The following is a 17,665-nucleotide window of genomic DNA, read 5'->3' as shown; positions in this document are numbered from 1 at the left end:
TCTAGCTTTCTTTTTACTTCAAACATATCTTCAGCTACCTGTTTTCTCTTAATTTTTCCTATTCTATTATATTTCATTGTCTAGTCTTGACTAATGATCTTAGTTTCAAGAAGAAACATAAGATTTTTCTTTGGCTTTTTTTAATAATGAAAAAAAATTTATAGGACAAAAGGAAAATAGCCTTACTTCATCCATGCTGGAGTCTAGCCAACTCCAGGTTGGTCCGATGGTTTCCTTGGATCCTATGATTGACAGGTGTGTTTAAATCCAAGGTTGGAGAGGTAAAAATCTGAGGGAAGCTCAAGTTCGGAGGCCTCATAATCCTAAGGAAATTGTTGGGCTGCATCAAGGAGCCATTTATGGATCTCCTCCTTTTTTTTGTCCTTCCTGTGCTTTTAGTATGTTCTCCTGTACTGAGTTTTGTATTTTTTTGCAAAAAAAAAAAAAAAAACATGAATTCCAGTCATAAACCAATAAGTGTGTTCAGGATTGTTTTATGATTTGATTGAAGTATGACATAGATGATACTTAAGTTTTATCTTAAGTCAGTAACTCTAAGGATTTGATTCTCGAGTCTTAGTAACTTGGACAAAGTAAATTTTCATATCAGATCTGTCCATAAGTTTAAATAAATTCATCAAATTAAAAAGTGTTCAGAGAGAACTTGTTTTGAGAAAGACAGTATGGTGCTTTTCCTTGCACTGCACAAAAGTAAGTATGTAGGAAGATTCTAAACTCCTTTTCCTTTTAGTTGCTTTTAGATCAGCTTTTTTACAAGTTACTAGTTCATCGTGTTTTACAAACTCACTGTCATATGTGAATATGTGAGTTGTTTCTTTTTATTTAGATTGTTAAATTTAAATATTTAAATTAACTTCTTTAGATATTTAAAATGGAAGCAATATATTGTTGAAAGTATGGTCTAGATGATGTGTGACAACATTTTACCCATAGCTTCTAATTTTTTTTCTATAAAAAGGACATCTTTTCTGAGGAATGACAGTATGGCTTTTACATAGACCCAATGGTACAGATTTTATATTGAATAATTAGTATTTATTGACTTTGCTCTAGCTATTCAGTATTATGTATTGCATTTGTCTGGGTTCTCTGAAAAGCAGATGCCAAGTTGGAAACAGGCATGTAAGATATTTGTTTGGTGAAATGCCTGCTAGGGAAATTGGAGAGGGAAATGGATGAGACTGGAAAAGCCAACAGATTGAAATGCAGGTTTGCCTGAGAAGGAAAAAGGGAAGGAAGAGAAGAAAAAAGGTCTTGGATTGGAGTGCAGTTCTAAGACAGTTTTGGCAAATTCAGTAGAGAGTCCTTGAGTGAGATAAAATTCTTGGACAGATGAGGATCACAGTTTGTAGGGAGGGGCCTGCCTAAGTGTCCCTACTGCACTCAGTCATAGCTGGGAGCAGCCCGAGGGAGGCATGGCATCAGTGTGATCATGGGTAAAATCGCAGCAATGGGGCCAGCTCACTCCCACAGCACCAGATCTGAGAGGTACATTCTATGGCCACAGCACATGTAAATATCAGGCTACTAAATGTTTTGCTTAACGTGTGCCACCCAATCATGGAATACATTAGGTCTAACCCCAGATAGAGGAAAACAAATGTTCTCTTTCTACAGAGACAGAAAGGTAGGCTAATACCATGACATATCTTATCTCTTTATCAATTGAACATAGGAACTTACTTGGTTTGCAAATAGCATGGTTGGCACACTGGGCTTTGTATAAGGAAGGCTGGTTCCTAGAGGGTTTTTTTGTCATTCAGAAAGAGCAAAATAAGACAAAAAGTCTTTGGAAAGAAAACTCTTGTGCTTTGAAGGGCGTGTTTGGAAACTACCTTGAGTGTGATGCTTAGAGTGAATCTCTTTCAAGAAAAATAGCCCTCTTTATGTGTTGCGTGTTGTGGGTCAGAAGTCTTGTTGTCAGGAGGGTTAGTTACAGTCTGGTCTAAAAAAGCTTTAATGTCGCCCTTATTACTAGGACCAAAACCTCATGCTTCTGCAAGAGCAATTTTGTTTTCAGTATAAAAGAGCATGGTGTAAATGGGTGTCATCTGTGAGTACATCTTGCTACACTTGCCTCACCAGATCTGGTGGAGCAAATGACCTTCCTTCTCTTCTTTCACAGCCAAATTCTCTTTCCCTCTCTCAGCCTCATGTACAACATTAGCAATCTTGTTTCAAATAATGAACACTGGCCATTGGGCTTTAAGATATAAAGATATTGCAAATAAGATATAAATATGGGTAATTGTGGTTAAGATTTCAAAGGGTATTTGTTGATACTTTCTTCAAAAGAGTTTATCTTATTTACATATATTTATAGTTTAAAATATATCCTCATTATTTTCAAGAGGTGGAAAATGGGAATTAGGATGAGAGGAATGAGACAAGAAAATAGACTCATAGAGAAGTGGATGAGTGTCGTTGACAACGTCAGATGTGGCCTAAAAGTGGTTTGTATTATTGAGTTGTAAGAGTGTTTTTATATAGTCTAGTAAAGTCCCTTGTCAGATACATGGTTTGCAAATATTTTCTTGCATTCCTTGAAATATCTTTTCACTTTCTTGGGTGGTGTGTGTCCTTCGAAGCACAAACATTTAAATTCTAATGATATTCATTTAATCTGTTTTTTCTTTTATTGTTTGTGCTTTTGGAAACCACTGCCTAACCTGAGGTCACAAAGATTTACACTTAAGTTTTCTTCTAAGGGTTATGTTGTTTTAGCTCTTAGATCTAGGTCTTTGATCCATTTTGAATTGATTTTTCTGTTCTTTCATGTGTACATCTCATTGTCCCAATACCATTTGTTAAAAAGACTCTTCTTCCCCTCATTAAGATACTTTGGCAGCCTTGTTGACACTGGTGCCACTTCTCAGGCAAGTTTTTATTTGATGGCCTTTTCCAAATTAAAGTTGGTATTATTGTTGGCCAATAAATGGTTTATTTACAGGCAGCTGCATTTTACAAATGTATCTTCTACTTTGTGTGTATGGAAGAATTGCCTTTTATAGAACAAAGCATAGTAGAGCATTTTTAGATGAAGGAGCCCGTGTACCTGTCTATCCAGGTGGAATCAGGCACTGGATTAGGTATCTCCCAAACCAGCTCTTCTCACGTTTTAACGAGTGAATTCCCTGGCAATCTTGTTAAAATGCAGATTCTTAGGTGGGCATGGTTGCTGACGCCTGTAATCCCAGCACTTTTGGAGGCTCATGTGGGAGGATCACTTGAGCTCGTGTTCAAGACCAGCCTGGGCAACACAGTAAGACCCAGTCTCTACAGAAAATACAAAAATTAGCCAGGCACGATGGTACATACCTGTAATCCCAACTACTTGGGAGGCTGAGGTGGGAGGATTGCTTGAGCCCAGGAGGTCGAGGCCACAGTGAGCCATGTTTATGCCACTGCACTCCACCCTGGGCAACAGAGTGAAAAAAAAAATGCAGATTCTCATTTTCTAGGTCTGGAATGGAGTCTGCATTTCCAACTAGCTCCTGGGCATGCTGATGGTGCTGGTCCAGTAGCCACACCAAGTAATGGCACAAGAGTGTCTAATGTGATCTTGTTACTCAGTGTTGTTATAGCTACCTATGTAAAGTGATTTCGAAGGGAAATAAAAATGGTTTATTTCAAATTCATTATTTTTGTATTTTGTTTAATAAGCTTTGACATGAAAAAACCACCATCTGGAGAAATACAATAAAAGTTTCTTTCCAACGGCTATATTAGTCTGTTCTCATGCTGCTAACAAAGACATACCCAAGACTGGGTAATTTATAAAGGAAAGAGGTTTAATTGAATCACAGTTCCTCACGGCTGGAGAGGCCTCAGGAAACTTACAATCACGGCAGAAGGAGAAGCAAACATGGCTTTCTTCACATGGCAGCAGCAAGGAGAACTGCAGAGTGAAGGGAGAGGGGGAAGCCCCTTATAAAACCATCAGGTCTTGTGAGAACTCACTCACTATCATGAGTACAGCATGAGGTAACTGCCCTCATGATTCAATTACTTCCCACTGGGTCCCTTCCACAACATGTGGGGATTATGGGAACTACAATTCAAGATGAGATTTGGGTGGGGGCACAGCCAGACCACATCAATGGCCTTCTTGCCAATCTTGATTATTTTCTATCTTCCTTCCAGGCCTCTGATGATTGTCACTCAAAAGATCACAACCTTGGCATTCCAAGTTCATGATGGTGAGAATAGCAACCTTCCTTTTGGTTCTCAGAGTGAGCCTGACATGCAGAGCGCTTCTTTTTATACTATGTACACTGTCCAAAGTTTGGACAAATGCTGGCAGATCTTGCTTTGTCTTGTTCAAAATTTCCAGGCCTCGTCAATCATAGCCTTTCACTTTTCCAGGCGTGATTCACCATTTTCCTGTGGAATCAGCAGTCTAAATTTGCTGATGTATTTGTACCGAGAACTCTGTGTTTTCTGTTTATCCTTACAATGTTTTAAATTTAAGTTAATTTGTGACACTCTCTGACCTTTGTTTTCAAATCTGTTGAAATGACATCCTTTTTGCTTTGGTTTAATCTCTGAGAAGCTCAGAAGCTAATGAAAGATTAAATAGTATTGGCTGGTTAATCATTTTTAAATGCTAGGTTGGTTTTTTTGTTTTTGTTTTTTTGTGTTTTTTTTTGTTGTTTTTTTTTTGCTTGGAAAATTATCTAATGATAATTCCCTATAAAAAGCTGAGAAAAGGGCCAGGCACAGTGGCTCACGCCTGTAATCCCAGCACTTTGGGAGGCCAAGGTGGGCGGATCACAAGGTCAGTAGTTCGAGATCAGCCTGACCAACATGATGAAACCCCGTCTCTACTAAAAATACAAAAATTAGCTAGGCATGGTGGCACGTGCCTGTAATCCCAGCTACTTAGGAGGCTGAGGCAGGAGAATCGCTTGAACCCGGGAGGCAGAGGTTGCAGTGAGCCGAGATCGCGCCACTGCACTCCAGCCTGGGTGACAGAGTGAGACTCCATCACAATAACAACAACAACAACAACAACAACAAAAAAAGCTGGGAAAAGGAAGAATCTTCTGTTTGTATAAAACTGAACATTTTCTTCACTCAGGCACTGCCTAAAAATGGCCAGAAAGTGATTTACATTGTTCAAACTGGGTTCCAAGAAAAGGAGGAAGATTATTTCAGCTGGGCGGAAGATTTCAATATGGGCTTTAGAGAGGCCAGGTGCAATTAGTAAAAGTATATTCTGTGGATTTGTACTGCTCTAACAAGCACTTTTTGACTATTGACTTTTTTAAAAATGTTGACAGGTTGAAATTTATCTCTGACAGCTAGCTTCCTTATTTTTCCTTAAAGCTTGTGAACTGATTTAATTTCATTTGACCCAGTGTATCCCTAGTTCATACTTGGTAATTTAGTCATTCTGTAGAGAACCAGGTAGTTTTATACCAAGGATGGAGTCTTTCTAGGATAAACAACTGTCCTGATTTGCCCAGTACTAAAAGGTTTCACAAGATGTGACTTTCAGTGCCAAAATCAGAGAGTCCTGAGCAAAGCACGGTGAGTTAGTCACTCTATTTGTAGCTGGAAAGTCCCCTTGATAGTAGTTATAGACATTAGCAACTGAAATCAATAGTTAAAATCAGTTTAATTTCTAGGATTGCCAGAGATTACTATTTGATGAGATCTTATAAAATGAGTTTTTAAAAACACTGCTTCTTTCTTCTTTTTAAGCAGCCTCGTTGCCTAAATTTGCTTTTTAAAGCATTCTCAGTTTACCATATTTCCTGGAACATCCCTTAAATGCAGCAAAATGTTTACTTGCCTTTTTTTTTTTTTTTTTTTTCCTGGTGTGTGGGAGGAACGAGTAAATTCCAGAAATATTCTGCCTCCTCTTAGGCATGATGTGGAATTGCCTTCATGGTTGATCACCCTACTCAGCCGTAGCTGAATATACAGTTTTAGAGTTGACATATTGCTTTTAAGATAATACTTCAGCTTCTTTGACTCTAAGTCAGTGTGTACATTTCACAGAAAACATGGATGTGACTTGGTTGGGAGTTTTTCTGATACGGACGAATGATAAAAAGAAGAAAACTGTGATAATTTCTTTGTAATTTTCCCACAATCAAGATTACATTTCCCCCATTTATTTTTTATTTTTTTGGAAGAGGAAAGTCTCCTCTTTGTTTTTCCATTATGTACCACAACCAGGCTCTCAGCTTGTAGTAGGTGTCTGCATCTAGTGCAACCAGGGAGGTATTTAAGCTGTGGCAGCCTGTGAAAGGCAACATGCTCTCTCTGATGTATCAGGGAAGACATATACAAAGTGGCAAGGAACTCCCAGATGCACCAGATGGGGAGGGTTCTCTGGGATCCATGTCGTACTGTGCGGTTTAAGTAGGAGAAACCTTTGAATCCTTCCCTTTCCATGTGAACCTGCAGAGACTTTGCTTCTCACACATGTACTTATGGGTAGCTCTTTTGGTCCAGGGCATTAAAAAAAACGAAAAACAGGAACTCTTTATGATTTATGAAGCAAACAAAGATTACCTTGTTCAAATGACTTTGATAAGACCCTTTTATAATTTGTCATCTAATTCACTTCAAACATCTTATTTCTAAACTCTTTTCTTTTTCATAGGATTAGGTCGAAGAGCTGAAGACCTTTCTGCTGAACAACATCGACTTGCTATCAAGTAAGTGAAGTGTAACGATATATTAACATGCCCTTTGCGTATCAGTATCTAGAGATTTTCCTCATTTAAAAATATCTGCACATTAATTCTGTTCTATGGATATAATATCGTTTATTTTATGAATCTGCTATTGATGAACATGTGCATTGTTACCAGTCTTTGTTTTTTACAAGTGATTAAGTGATGAATAACCTTGTACTAGGTCATTTTGAAATGTGTTAGGGTAGAACTGTAGGATAGAGTCTCAGAAGTAGAATCGTTAGGTCAAAGAATAAATAGAACTGTACCTCTGCAAGGCTGTCCTTCCCTGGGGTTGTTATGTTTACTCCGGAAGTATTCTTACTGGGCATGTGTCTTGGGGGTCCTAAAGAATAGTGAATGATCAATGTCAGTGTGATTAAATGCCACTCTGAAAAAAGATAGGAAGTAGGACAGGAGAGGTGAGTATAGCTGAGTTAAATACAGGAGGAGGGCTGCAGGTGGCTTTGCCAGTGTTGATGTGAAGTAGGAAGGGGGAGTGTTGGAGATGAAGTGGGAGGGGAATAACTTTGATCTGAGAGTAAAGATGGCATGTGGGGTAGCACATCGGGTGCAGCCATGGTGGAGGGGCGGGGGGTTCCTGCTAGACAGAAGCAGGGACAACTGGCATAACTGAGGAAGGTTCCAGGTGGTAGGGGAGATTGACTTCTTCATTCCTGCATTAAAGAATTAGGACTTGGAAGCAGTGGAGCACTATTGAAAGATTCTAATGAATCAGCCCTTTCCTAAGGACAATGGAGGTGTAAATGCTGTAGGGCAGTAGTCTCCAACCTGTTTGGGACCAGTTTAGTTGAAGACAGTTTTTCCACTGACCCAGGGTTGCGGGTGGTGGTGGGGGGGATGGTTTCAGAAGGGCCTTACATTTTATTGTGTACTTTATATTGTTATTACATTGCAACATATAATGAAATAATTATACAACTCACCATAATGTAGAATCCGTGAGAGCCCTGAGCTTGTTTTACTGCAACTAGGTGGTCCCATCTGGGGGTGATGGGGGACAGTGACAGATCATCAGTCATTAGATTCTTACAAGGAGTGTGCAGCCTACATCCCTGGCATGCACGGTTCACCATAGGGTTTGCACTCCTATGAGAATCTAATGCCGCTGCAGATCCGACATTAGGCGGAGCTCACGCGGTAATGTGAGTGATGGGGAGAGGCTGTAAATACAGATGAAGCTTTGTTTGCTCACATGCCGCTCACTTGCTGCTGTTGGCCCAGTTCCTAACAGGCCACAGACCAATACCAGTCTGAGTCCCAGGGGTTGGGGACCCCTGCTATAGGGGATAATTCCAGCGACTGGTTAGCAATGACATTTCAGGGAGTCTTTATTCTATCTTGCTGGAACAGGCCTTCCAAAATGCCATTCAAGCACCACACAGAACAGTTCTCTACAGACTTTTTTCCCTCCACTACCCTGGTCTGTTACTCAGGAACTCAGGCCTGGTTGCCAAAGCAGACAACAGGCTGCTACTGCGGCTCTTCTGCGTGGCCTCTTTCAGTGGAAACTGGTTCCACCCATCATTTGTTTTGTATTTATGTTGGCAATCGGGAGGGAGTTTTCCCATTTGGAAGCATCTCGATCCGCTAACATTAGGTCAGGTTCCGCCCTGCTTTATGTTTATTGCCTTCGTTTTGTCCTGTAGACAGGGAAGGTTGATGAGATAAGGACATTTCCCAGCCTGAGTTGCACTTGCCCTCGCCCGGCTCTGAGTGCCTACAGCTGTGTCCGGCCAGCAGAGGGCAGCATGGAGTTCTGCGCCTGCTGTGAGCCACCTGCTTCTTTAACCTTTCCTTTCCGCAAGATTTCTCCTCGGCTGACTTTATAGAAACAAAACAAGGAAAGGTCATGTCATGTATCGAATCTACAGAGATAACATTTGTGTTTGCTTATTTACAGATTCTGAAGAAAAAGCAAAGACTGAAGACTTTTCAATTTATTTACTTTATTTTCACAGAGTGAAACCCTCTTTTTTGGAATACTTAAGTTACCTTCTCAATTTCATGAGTGTCATAGCTGGTCCTTGTAACAATTTCAAGGACTATGTAGCCTTCATTGAGGGGAAGCATATACACATGAAGTTGCTGGAGGTGAACTGGAAGCAAAAAGGTTTCCACAGCTTGCCAGAACCTTCTCCCACAGTAAGTTTTTAGTGTCTAGAGAATAGGGTTTTGCTGCGAGGGTTGACTCTCTCTAATAATGGTTCTAATTAAGAAGCCAAACAGTTTACCAGAAAGCTTGGCCAATAACTTTTCTCATTTATTTAAAATACCAGTATAGTTACTTATTTGCAGCAGTTCTATTTTGCAGCAATGGGTGTTTATTTTACTGAGAAGCTCATTGGCTAGGAAAATGAAAGCAATCAGTTCATCAGTCAATATTTAGTGCATACAAGGTGCCCAGCACTGTGGAGTTAACATGTTTGAATACTATGGGTGTTTTGCCCTTATGAGTTGAAATTCAAGTATAGGCAAAAGATAATATGTCATAGAAGGTGATGGGGGGACCACAGAACTGGAATTACTGTGTTTTTCTTGTAGAGCCCACTTATTGCAAGGGAAACCAGTTTTACCTTGGCATGCCCAAAGCTTGCTTATGTTGACCTTGAGAAAATTTAAGATGACTTTTTGAAATAGTATTTTAAAATTTAGCCTGAATTTTATCAATCTCTAATTAGTCAATATTAGGATAACTCATTGAACTTTACAAATACGCTAAATTTATTCAGATCAAATATCCTATATTTGAGGGACATTTGTAATTAATGAAAGGAGTGGTGAAAATTGGAAAAGGAAGGAAATGAGGATAATTCAAGTTAAATATTTTGAAAGTGCTAACGCCTTGGCAAAGAATATGAGTTAAGTATTTGAAAACTTAAGGGATTTATTAATTAGGTATGAGTTTTTAGATATTTTGACATAGTTCAGTTCTCAGCACTTTATGGTTGGTCAAGTATCTCAAGTTCATCTGCTTTACCAAAACGATCTAGGAGTGAAGTCACCATGGCTGTGAGAGACACCAAAGTGACCACGTTTCTAGGCAGTATCTGTCACCTTAGTGTTTTCACACTTCTCTTGCTTTTATTTATAAGATAATGTCATCAGAGAGTCTTTCTGCCACTCTCCAAGGAAACGCTTGCATTTTTGTGCACAGATAAGGTGAAGTGGTGCGGTTGTGTTTTAGTTCAAGACATACAGCTGGGAAAGGGCTGGGATCCATGAGCTGGTGCCTATCAGTGGTATAGCTGTAATTGTGGCTGAGCGTGCTAAGCACTTAACTGGGATCCAGGCACTGTTCACAGGACCTTGCAAATACTCATTCACTTAAACCCCAAGGTGCCCTCTGAGAGAAGTGCTATTGCTATGCCCATATTACCAATAAAAGTCTTTTTTGTGTGTGAAGTCAGAGACTAGAGTTCTGTTGAATGTTGAAGGACATTCCCTGAAATGTCAGGGAAGCTGGGCAAAATCACTCTGTCCAGAGGAATTTGAAAAGTCAGCACATAATTAACCCCAGAGTAGACTACATCTAAACCATCCTGGAAGGCTTTCTAGAGCTCCCCATTACCTGCCCATGTCCTGGCTGGCCCAGGTATTCAATCACTTGCTCAGAATCCTTTGTACCTGAGCCTCTGTCTTCCCTACTGGTGATTCAAGCCCATTTCCTGGGCTCTGCTGGCCACAGGAATAGAAGGCAAATGTGCAAATGTTTTTTGTTTTTCTTGATGGAAACTTGCCACCCTGTTATCCATTTCTCTTGTGTTTTGGATAATATAAGTACTTACATTTTGTTCATTGAATATGCTGATGGAGGTTTTCTTCCAGTCTAGATACATTCAACCCCCAAGTGTCAGAGGCATGGTCTGTATCTAAATATAGCACCTAATCTCCATTGTCAGATTTGTCTCATGAGAAAGAATGCCTGTTGTCACACCTTCTGGGGAATAATGCCAGGCAGCTGTTGGAGCAGTGTTGTCCTTAACAGGCCCACGCCAAAGCTGTTTTCTTCCTACCTAAGCCTTCTGCACAGTGACACTGATTTTTCCCCATTTTCAGGGAGCTGTGATACACAAGTTGGGCATCACCTTGGTGTCTCTCCTTTTGTTTTTGACGCTCACGAAGACCTTTCCTGTCACCTGCCTTGTGGATGACTGGTTTGTCCATAAAGCAAGCTTTCCGGCTCGACTCTGCTACTTATATGTTGTCATGCAAGCCTCAAAGCCCAAGTATTACTTTGCATGGACATTAGGTAAGTTTGATGGAGTAGCTATAAATGAATGAGGGAAAAATGCTACTGCTTGAATGGCTTAGCCAGAACGACGTTTTGGATCACTTCATCAAAGAAGCTCAACACATAATGGGAGGCCGTTGAGCCAGGGTCAGTTTTAACATTCCAACATAGCACTCCTCTCTGTCACCCTCCATAAACTCAGTTCTCCATGATAAGGAGAAAAACACCCTGGCTGTTGTTTAAACCCAATGTTATTAACAGATGTCAAAACTTGGAAGCTTCTCCTTCTACCAATCAAAGTTGGCCATGTAAAGCAGTGGAAAGTTGAGGGGAAATTCTGGAATGATCTGGCTTTCTCTTTTTTTTTTTTGACATGGAGTCTCACTCTGTCACCCGGGCTGGAGTGCAGTGGCACGATCTTGGCTCACTGCAAGCTCCACCTCCTGGGTTAATGCCATTCTCCTGCCTCAGCCTCCCAGTAGCTGGGACTACAGGCGTCCGCCACCACATCCAGCTAATTTTTTTGTATTTTTAGTGGAGACAGGGTTTCACAGTGTTAGCCAGGATGGTCTCGATCTCCTGACCTCGTGATCCGCCCACCTTGGCCTCCCAAAGTGCTGGGATTACAGGCGTGAGCCACCGCGCCCAGCCTTGATCTGGCTTTCTTGTAATTTTTCTGTGTTTTATGTAATATAGGATGCACCTTGAATTAATTTGACCAACACACATGGTAATTTAGGTTATACTTCTTTAAGGAAGTGTTGTTAGGTTTTTATGTCTTAGAAAGAAGCTGACTTCAGTGATTTTTTTTTTTTTTTTTTTAGGTAGAAAGTTCAACTTCATTTGGTTTTATCACACCTTTTTTTTTCCTTCATGATAACTTGGTCCATTTTAAGCTTTTATCTCTTTCCTTTCAAACAATTTTAGACTGCAGTTGCATAAAGCTTTACTAACATGAGCTATAAACCCATCTGTGTACTTAGAGACTGGGAAAGGGTGTTGATAAAGCATGGAAGCCCTGTCTGTGTTACACTGGAACCCTTTCAGGGATGGGAGTTGGGCATCTTAGCTGCAAGTGACCTGCACTTGATGTCAGTGAGCAGTGACTTGGCTTATTAAATAAAATAGATTATTAAACTTGGTTTCTGAGGGTTCAGCCCACATCTCACAAATGAGGGAATAGCACTTAATTGCTTGAGTTCCTCTTCTCTCTCAGTTCATCCTTCAAGTTTTAAGTTCCAATTAAAGTTTGCAGGTACCAAATTACTTTTTAAAAAAAAATCCCAGCACTTTGGGAGGCCGAGGCGGGCGGATCACAAGGTCAGGAGATAGAGACCATCCTGGCTAACACGGTGAAACCCTGTCTCTACTAAAAATACAAAAAAATTAGCCGGGTGTGGTGGCAGGCGCCTGTAGTCCCAGCTACTCGGGAGGCTGAGGCAGGAGAATGGCGTGAACCCAGGAGGCGCAGCTTGCAGTGAGCAGAGATTGTGCCACTACACTCCAGCCTGGGTGACAGAGCAAGACTCTGTCTCAAAAATAAATAAATAAAAATAAAAAATAAAAGTTATTATTTTTTTGGCCAGGTGTAATGGCTCATGACTGTAATCCTAGCACTTTGGGAGGCTGAGGCTGGTGAATCACTTCAGACCAGGAGTTCAAGACCAGCCTGCCCAACATGGCAAAACCTCATCTCTACTAAAAATACAAAAAATTAGTAGGAAAATCCCAGCTATTGTAATCTCACCTACTCAGTAGGCTGAGGCACTAGAATCACTTGAATTGGGGAGATGGAGGTTGCTGTAAGCCGAGATCACACCACTGAACTCCAGCCTGGGTGATGGAGCAAGACTCTGCCTCAAAAAAAAATAATAATAATTTTTTTCATTGTGGCAAAATACATATAAAATTTACCATTTTACTCATTTTTGAGGGTATACTTCAGTGGTATTAAGTTCACTCACAATACTGTGCCACTATCACCACCATCTATCTCTAGATCTTTTTCATCACCCAAACAGAAACTCTGTACCCAGTAAAGAATAACTCCCCATTCCTTCCTCCCCCAGTCCAAATTATTTTTAAGGGCCAAAATGTTCCTGCATAAGTTCAGTCCAATGCTGTATTTATATAACATTTGGCTGGAGAGATCTGACTTAGAGCTTTTGTAAAATTTACAGTGAGGGAAATTTTGTTTCTGTACACTTTCAATTTAATTCAAGGAGTTTTTGTTGAGTACCAGATTCTGTGCTAGGAGGAATCGAGAGGTAGGACGTTGACTCTCCTTCAAGATTGTTGCATGGTTGGGAGCACAGACATACAGACACCAGGCAATACTCTTCAAGCAGTGTCCCAGTGAGAGGAATAAAGAGAAAAGGATGAATACAGACTGGTCATTGGGGACGGTTCAGTAGTCTTCTTTTATCTTATTTCTTGTTCTGCAGTTAACAAATGATGACTTCTTTAGCAGGCAGGCATCAGACCTGCTATGGTTGGAACCCTACTTATATCATTGAGCTTATTTTTTCTATGTGAAATAATTTTTTTTTTTTTTGAGATGGAGTTTCGCTCTTGTCACCCAGGCGGGAGTGCAATGGTGCAGTCTCGGCTCACTGCAACTTCCACCTCCCGGGTTCAAGCGATTCTCCTGCCTCAGCCTCCCAAGTAGCTGGGATTACAGGTGCCTACCACCACACCCAGCTGATTTTTGTATTTTTAGTAGAGATGGGGTTTCACCATGTTGGCCAGGCTGGTCTTGAACTCCTGACCTCAGGTGATTCACCTGCCTCAGCCTCCCAAAGTGCTGGGATTACAGGCATGAGCCACTGTTCCTGGCCAAATAATTAATAGTTTTAATTTCCTCTAATCTGAGTGAGTGTGTATGTGTGTGTGTGTAGGAGACAGAGAGAGAGAGAATATATCTAATTCCCTCCTACTATCTTCTGCTGCCTCACCCACCTTCCTTTTCTCTTTTCTTTTCCTATCCTCCTGCTCCCATTTTCTGTATCCCAGGGCTTAAGGGCTAGCTTCTGGACTAAATCAGCTCCTGATCTCAGGAGGAAAGAAAGGCCATTCTGTCCCATAGGGAAAGTCCAAGACAAGGAGGGACCTGGACTGGGAAGTGTCATGGGAACAGACAGCACCTGCACCTTTCTACCCTTCAGGGAGTTTCCCAGACATCTGCAGTACAATGTAGAGGTACCCCTTCCTGTGGAGAGCTTTCTCTGTGGACTTAGCTGTTTTTCTCCTCCCATGCTTCCCTTTTCTTTATCTTTTTTGGGTAGCTTCAGTAGAAACACTTCATTAATTTGTGTGGCCTCAATTTGAAGTTTGTTATAGTTTAGATTGCATGGGCTGGTCTGAAATTAACCTTTGTCTTATTTACCAATAAAGAAGCAATGAATAGTGTATCAGGGAATATTTAAACTGCTTAACTGAATAATTGTTTTCTCCAGCTCTCTTTAAAACACCATTTACATATAATTGATATACTAATTACACATGATTATAAATTTAATCCTTAAAGCTGGCCTCTTGATGAGTCTCCACTGAGCTGCACTGTGTTAGCCTAGCTCTAGATACTGTTTATATTCAAATAATCAGACTATTTCTTTTGGACTTAGTGTATGGTCCTGGCTGTTTTCTCCCTACTACTTAGTACTAGTACTAGTTAGTGAGACTTAACTTTAGTCCAGGCTGTTTTCTGAGGACCACACAGTCCAACAGGTGGGCGTATAAATTAATGTATCTGTAATAATAGATTGGAGCCATGCATAGTACAAGTAAAACCGCTTTTGGACTGGTGAACTTAGAGCCTGTCACTGCTCTGAGACAAAAACCAGGCTTGGATAAATGACTGTGGGATCGCTAGGGAGAGTGGGGATTCCGAACTGGCTCAGTGTAGTTCTGAGAGTCAGTACTTGGGAACCTTTCACCGTTTTCCTCTTTCAGTGTGGCTCTTACCTGCTCAGGTTGTGGAATCGAGTTCTAGGATTGAGACTCTGGCATTGTTGACAAACTACATGTTTTTTTTTTTTTTTAATTTTTTTAGACGGAGTTTTGCTCTTCTTGCCCAGCTGGAGTGCAATGGCGCAATCTTGGCTCATTGCAACCTCCGCGCCCTGGGTTCAAGTGATTCTCCTGCCTCAGCCTCCCAAGTAGCTGGGATTACAAGTGCCCACCACCACACCCAGCTAAGTTTTGTATTTTTAGTAGAGATGAGGTTTCACCATGTTGGCCAGGCTGGTCTCAAACTGCTGACCTCAGGTGATCTGCCCTCTTCGGCCTCCCAGAGGTTACATGATCTTAATGGTTACCTAATATCTCTAGCCTCAGTCCCCTTAATAGCATAATAATAATAATAATAGTAATAACCTTTCTTGAGTGTTAACTTGGGCCAGCACTGAGCTATCCACTGCACACATATTTAATTTTGTTTAATCCTTTCAACAGCACTTTAAAATGAATACCATTATTATATCCATTTTATGCTCAAGGGAGCAGGTTTCTAGAAGTTAGATGATTCTTCTCCCAGGCCCGTGTATGTAGTATGCTGCCGAGTTGAGGTAGAAACCTGTCCAATTTCCCCCCAGAGCCCATCCTTAACCTTCTGTCTCAACACTGTTATGAAGATTAAATGAGGAACTGCCTGTAAAGTATTATATAGAGTCCTGGAAAGATAATAAGCACTGAAAACACACACACACACACACACACACACACACGCGCGCGCACACACACAGAAAAGATAGTTATCATTATTCTCTTCTCTTAGGTCTCACCAGCTATGCCAGAAGTGAGGCTGGAGGTGGAAGAAGGAATTTAGAAGTGGTGATGCTGATCCCAGTGACGGTCAGCCTGGCTCTGGTTTTAGTTCTCAACACAGACCTCAAGGCCCTTAGTGTCGTTGATCTCTGTCACTCATGAATTAGTTCCCACACATTTAAAACCACTTCTTACAGGCACACCCTCACTTTGTCTTTTTCTTCTCCACTGGGTTCCCGTCCAGTTGGCGAGGGGAGAATGACTTAGAAGGACTTGGTCTCTTTCATGCTTTCTTCTAAAAGAAACCAGATCATCTTACAGTGAAGCCAAGCATAAGATAAGCAGTGTTAAATCATCATCTCTGCCAAATATAAATGAGACAGACGTAGGGCAGGTTGTTTTTCTTTAGAGCAGCTCTTCAAAGGCCATCTAGAGTTGGACTTTTATAGAAAAAGAAAGATTTCTCTAAGATCTCCAGATCTAGGATTTCACAGTGCTATCACTTAATTATTTTGATTAGTTCATTTTAATTTTTTCTTAGAAAATATTCTAACAGATTTTAAAATAAGTAGAAAGAGACAATTAGCCTCTTGGTCATCATAATAAAAGTGTGTTGAGTTCATTAAGGAATTGAATAGAGATGAAATATTCCCGGCAGGAGGACATTCTCTTATAGTTCAGTGACATAAGATAAAGATAGAAACAGGAGCTTTTAAAGGGACTTTATGGGTGGCTGGCTTGGGTGATTTTGTCCACATGTGGCCTCCATTGCAGCTGGCCCCAGAGTCACATTTCTGGCTCTGTCCTTTGTCTTGGGACCTAAACTTTCATTAACCCCATCTCGGCAGCTCCAACTGATACACTGCCGTCAGTCAGGTCATGCTTCACGTGTCCAGGAGCAGCTCCAGTCGCTCTTGTGGAGCTCGTTCTCCTCCTGATTTAGCACTGCCTCTTAGGTACTGCCCTGCTATCTTTAGTGACGGCTCTGAGACCTCTTCTGGGTCCCTTGTTTCTTCTTGTCTCTGTATTTGAACTCAGATCTATTTTTACCACCTTTCTTTTCTCCCCTCCTGTCAAGTTGGTCACTAAATTCTACTGTTGACTTATTCATTTTGGTTCTTCGTTTCTTGTTTATTCTCATTTTTGCATTATATGGACATCTAGCTTCTTTTCCTCTTACCTTAGCAGGTGTTCCCTAAATGCAAGGCAATGAATGCATAAAAATCAAGGTTACCAAACAGCCAAATATATTTTTCTGATTCAGAATGTTAGCAGGTCCTTTACATTTTGGGGTTCCTTTCCAAAGACACTACTGCATGTATCTCCATCTTGAAGCTAGACAGATATTTAGTGTTTTTTAAAAGCAGCAATGTGACTCTTGTTCCATATCCTAATGTGTTACTTTAAAAACCATAGCTGATGCAGTGAATAACGCAGCTGGCTTTGGGTTCAGCGGAGTGGATAAGAATGGGAATTTCCATTGGGATCTGCTTTCGAACCTAAACATCTGGAAAATTGAGGTGAGTGTATAATGCTTTTAAGTCCAACTTCCATAGTGAAGAAAGCAAATGGTTTGCTTTGAGTGTCGTATCGCCAGAATGCTTCATCCATGTGTCCGAAGAAAAGCTGCTGTCAGGGGATTGCCAGGCTCAGCAGCCTCCTGGACATTTGGCATCTCAGAATTGTTTTTTTCCTGTCTTTTTTTTTTTTTTTTTTTTTTTTTTAAGATATCTACTTTCTTGACAGTTTTAATGGTTCAAGGAAGAATGACACAAAAACATCTGAAAAAGGGCCAGGAAAATCTTTTTGTTGTTTACATTCCTGTTCTTTCAACTAGAAAGTACCAATGTCATCTCTCTGTCTTCTCTTTCTACCTATTTCAGTGATGAATGCAGACTGGAAGCTCCTGTATTTTGATTTCAATATTGCAAACGTT

General features: G+C 40.7%; 1 protein-coding gene across 3 annotated transcripts in view; it reads left to right on the top strand.

The window, feature by feature from the left end:
• MBOAT1 (membrane bound O-acyltransferase domain containing 1) overlaps positions 1-17,665 on the top strand; it is a 115,414-nt gene that overhangs the window by 80,639 nt on the left and 17,110 nt on the right. For all 3 annotated transcript variants that reach the window (XR_004245735.2, XM_032141110.2, XM_058432339.1), the window contains exons 5-9: positions 4,165-4,220; positions 6,638-6,692; positions 8,693-8,876; positions 10,791-10,983; positions 17,146-17,249. Coding sequence is in view for 2 of the 3 variants with exons in the window: in XM_032141110.2 (XP_031997001.1) it covers positions 4,165-4,220; positions 6,638-6,692; positions 8,693-8,876; positions 10,791-10,983; positions 17,146-17,249 (592 nt within the window). In the remaining variant the exon portion in view is untranslated. The remainder of the gene's footprint in view (positions 1-4,164; positions 4,221-6,637; positions 6,693-8,692; positions 8,877-10,790; positions 10,984-17,145; positions 17,250-17,665) is intronic.

Source organism: Hylobates moloch, unplaced genomic scaffold, assembly GCF_009828535.3.
Source record: "Hylobates moloch isolate HMO894 unplaced genomic scaffold, HMol_V3 SCAFFOLD_20, whole genome shotgun sequence".
NCBI lineage: Eukaryota > Metazoa > Chordata > Mammalia > Primates > Hylobatidae > Hylobates > Hylobates moloch.
This window is presented reverse-complemented; position numbering and strand designations above follow the sequence as displayed.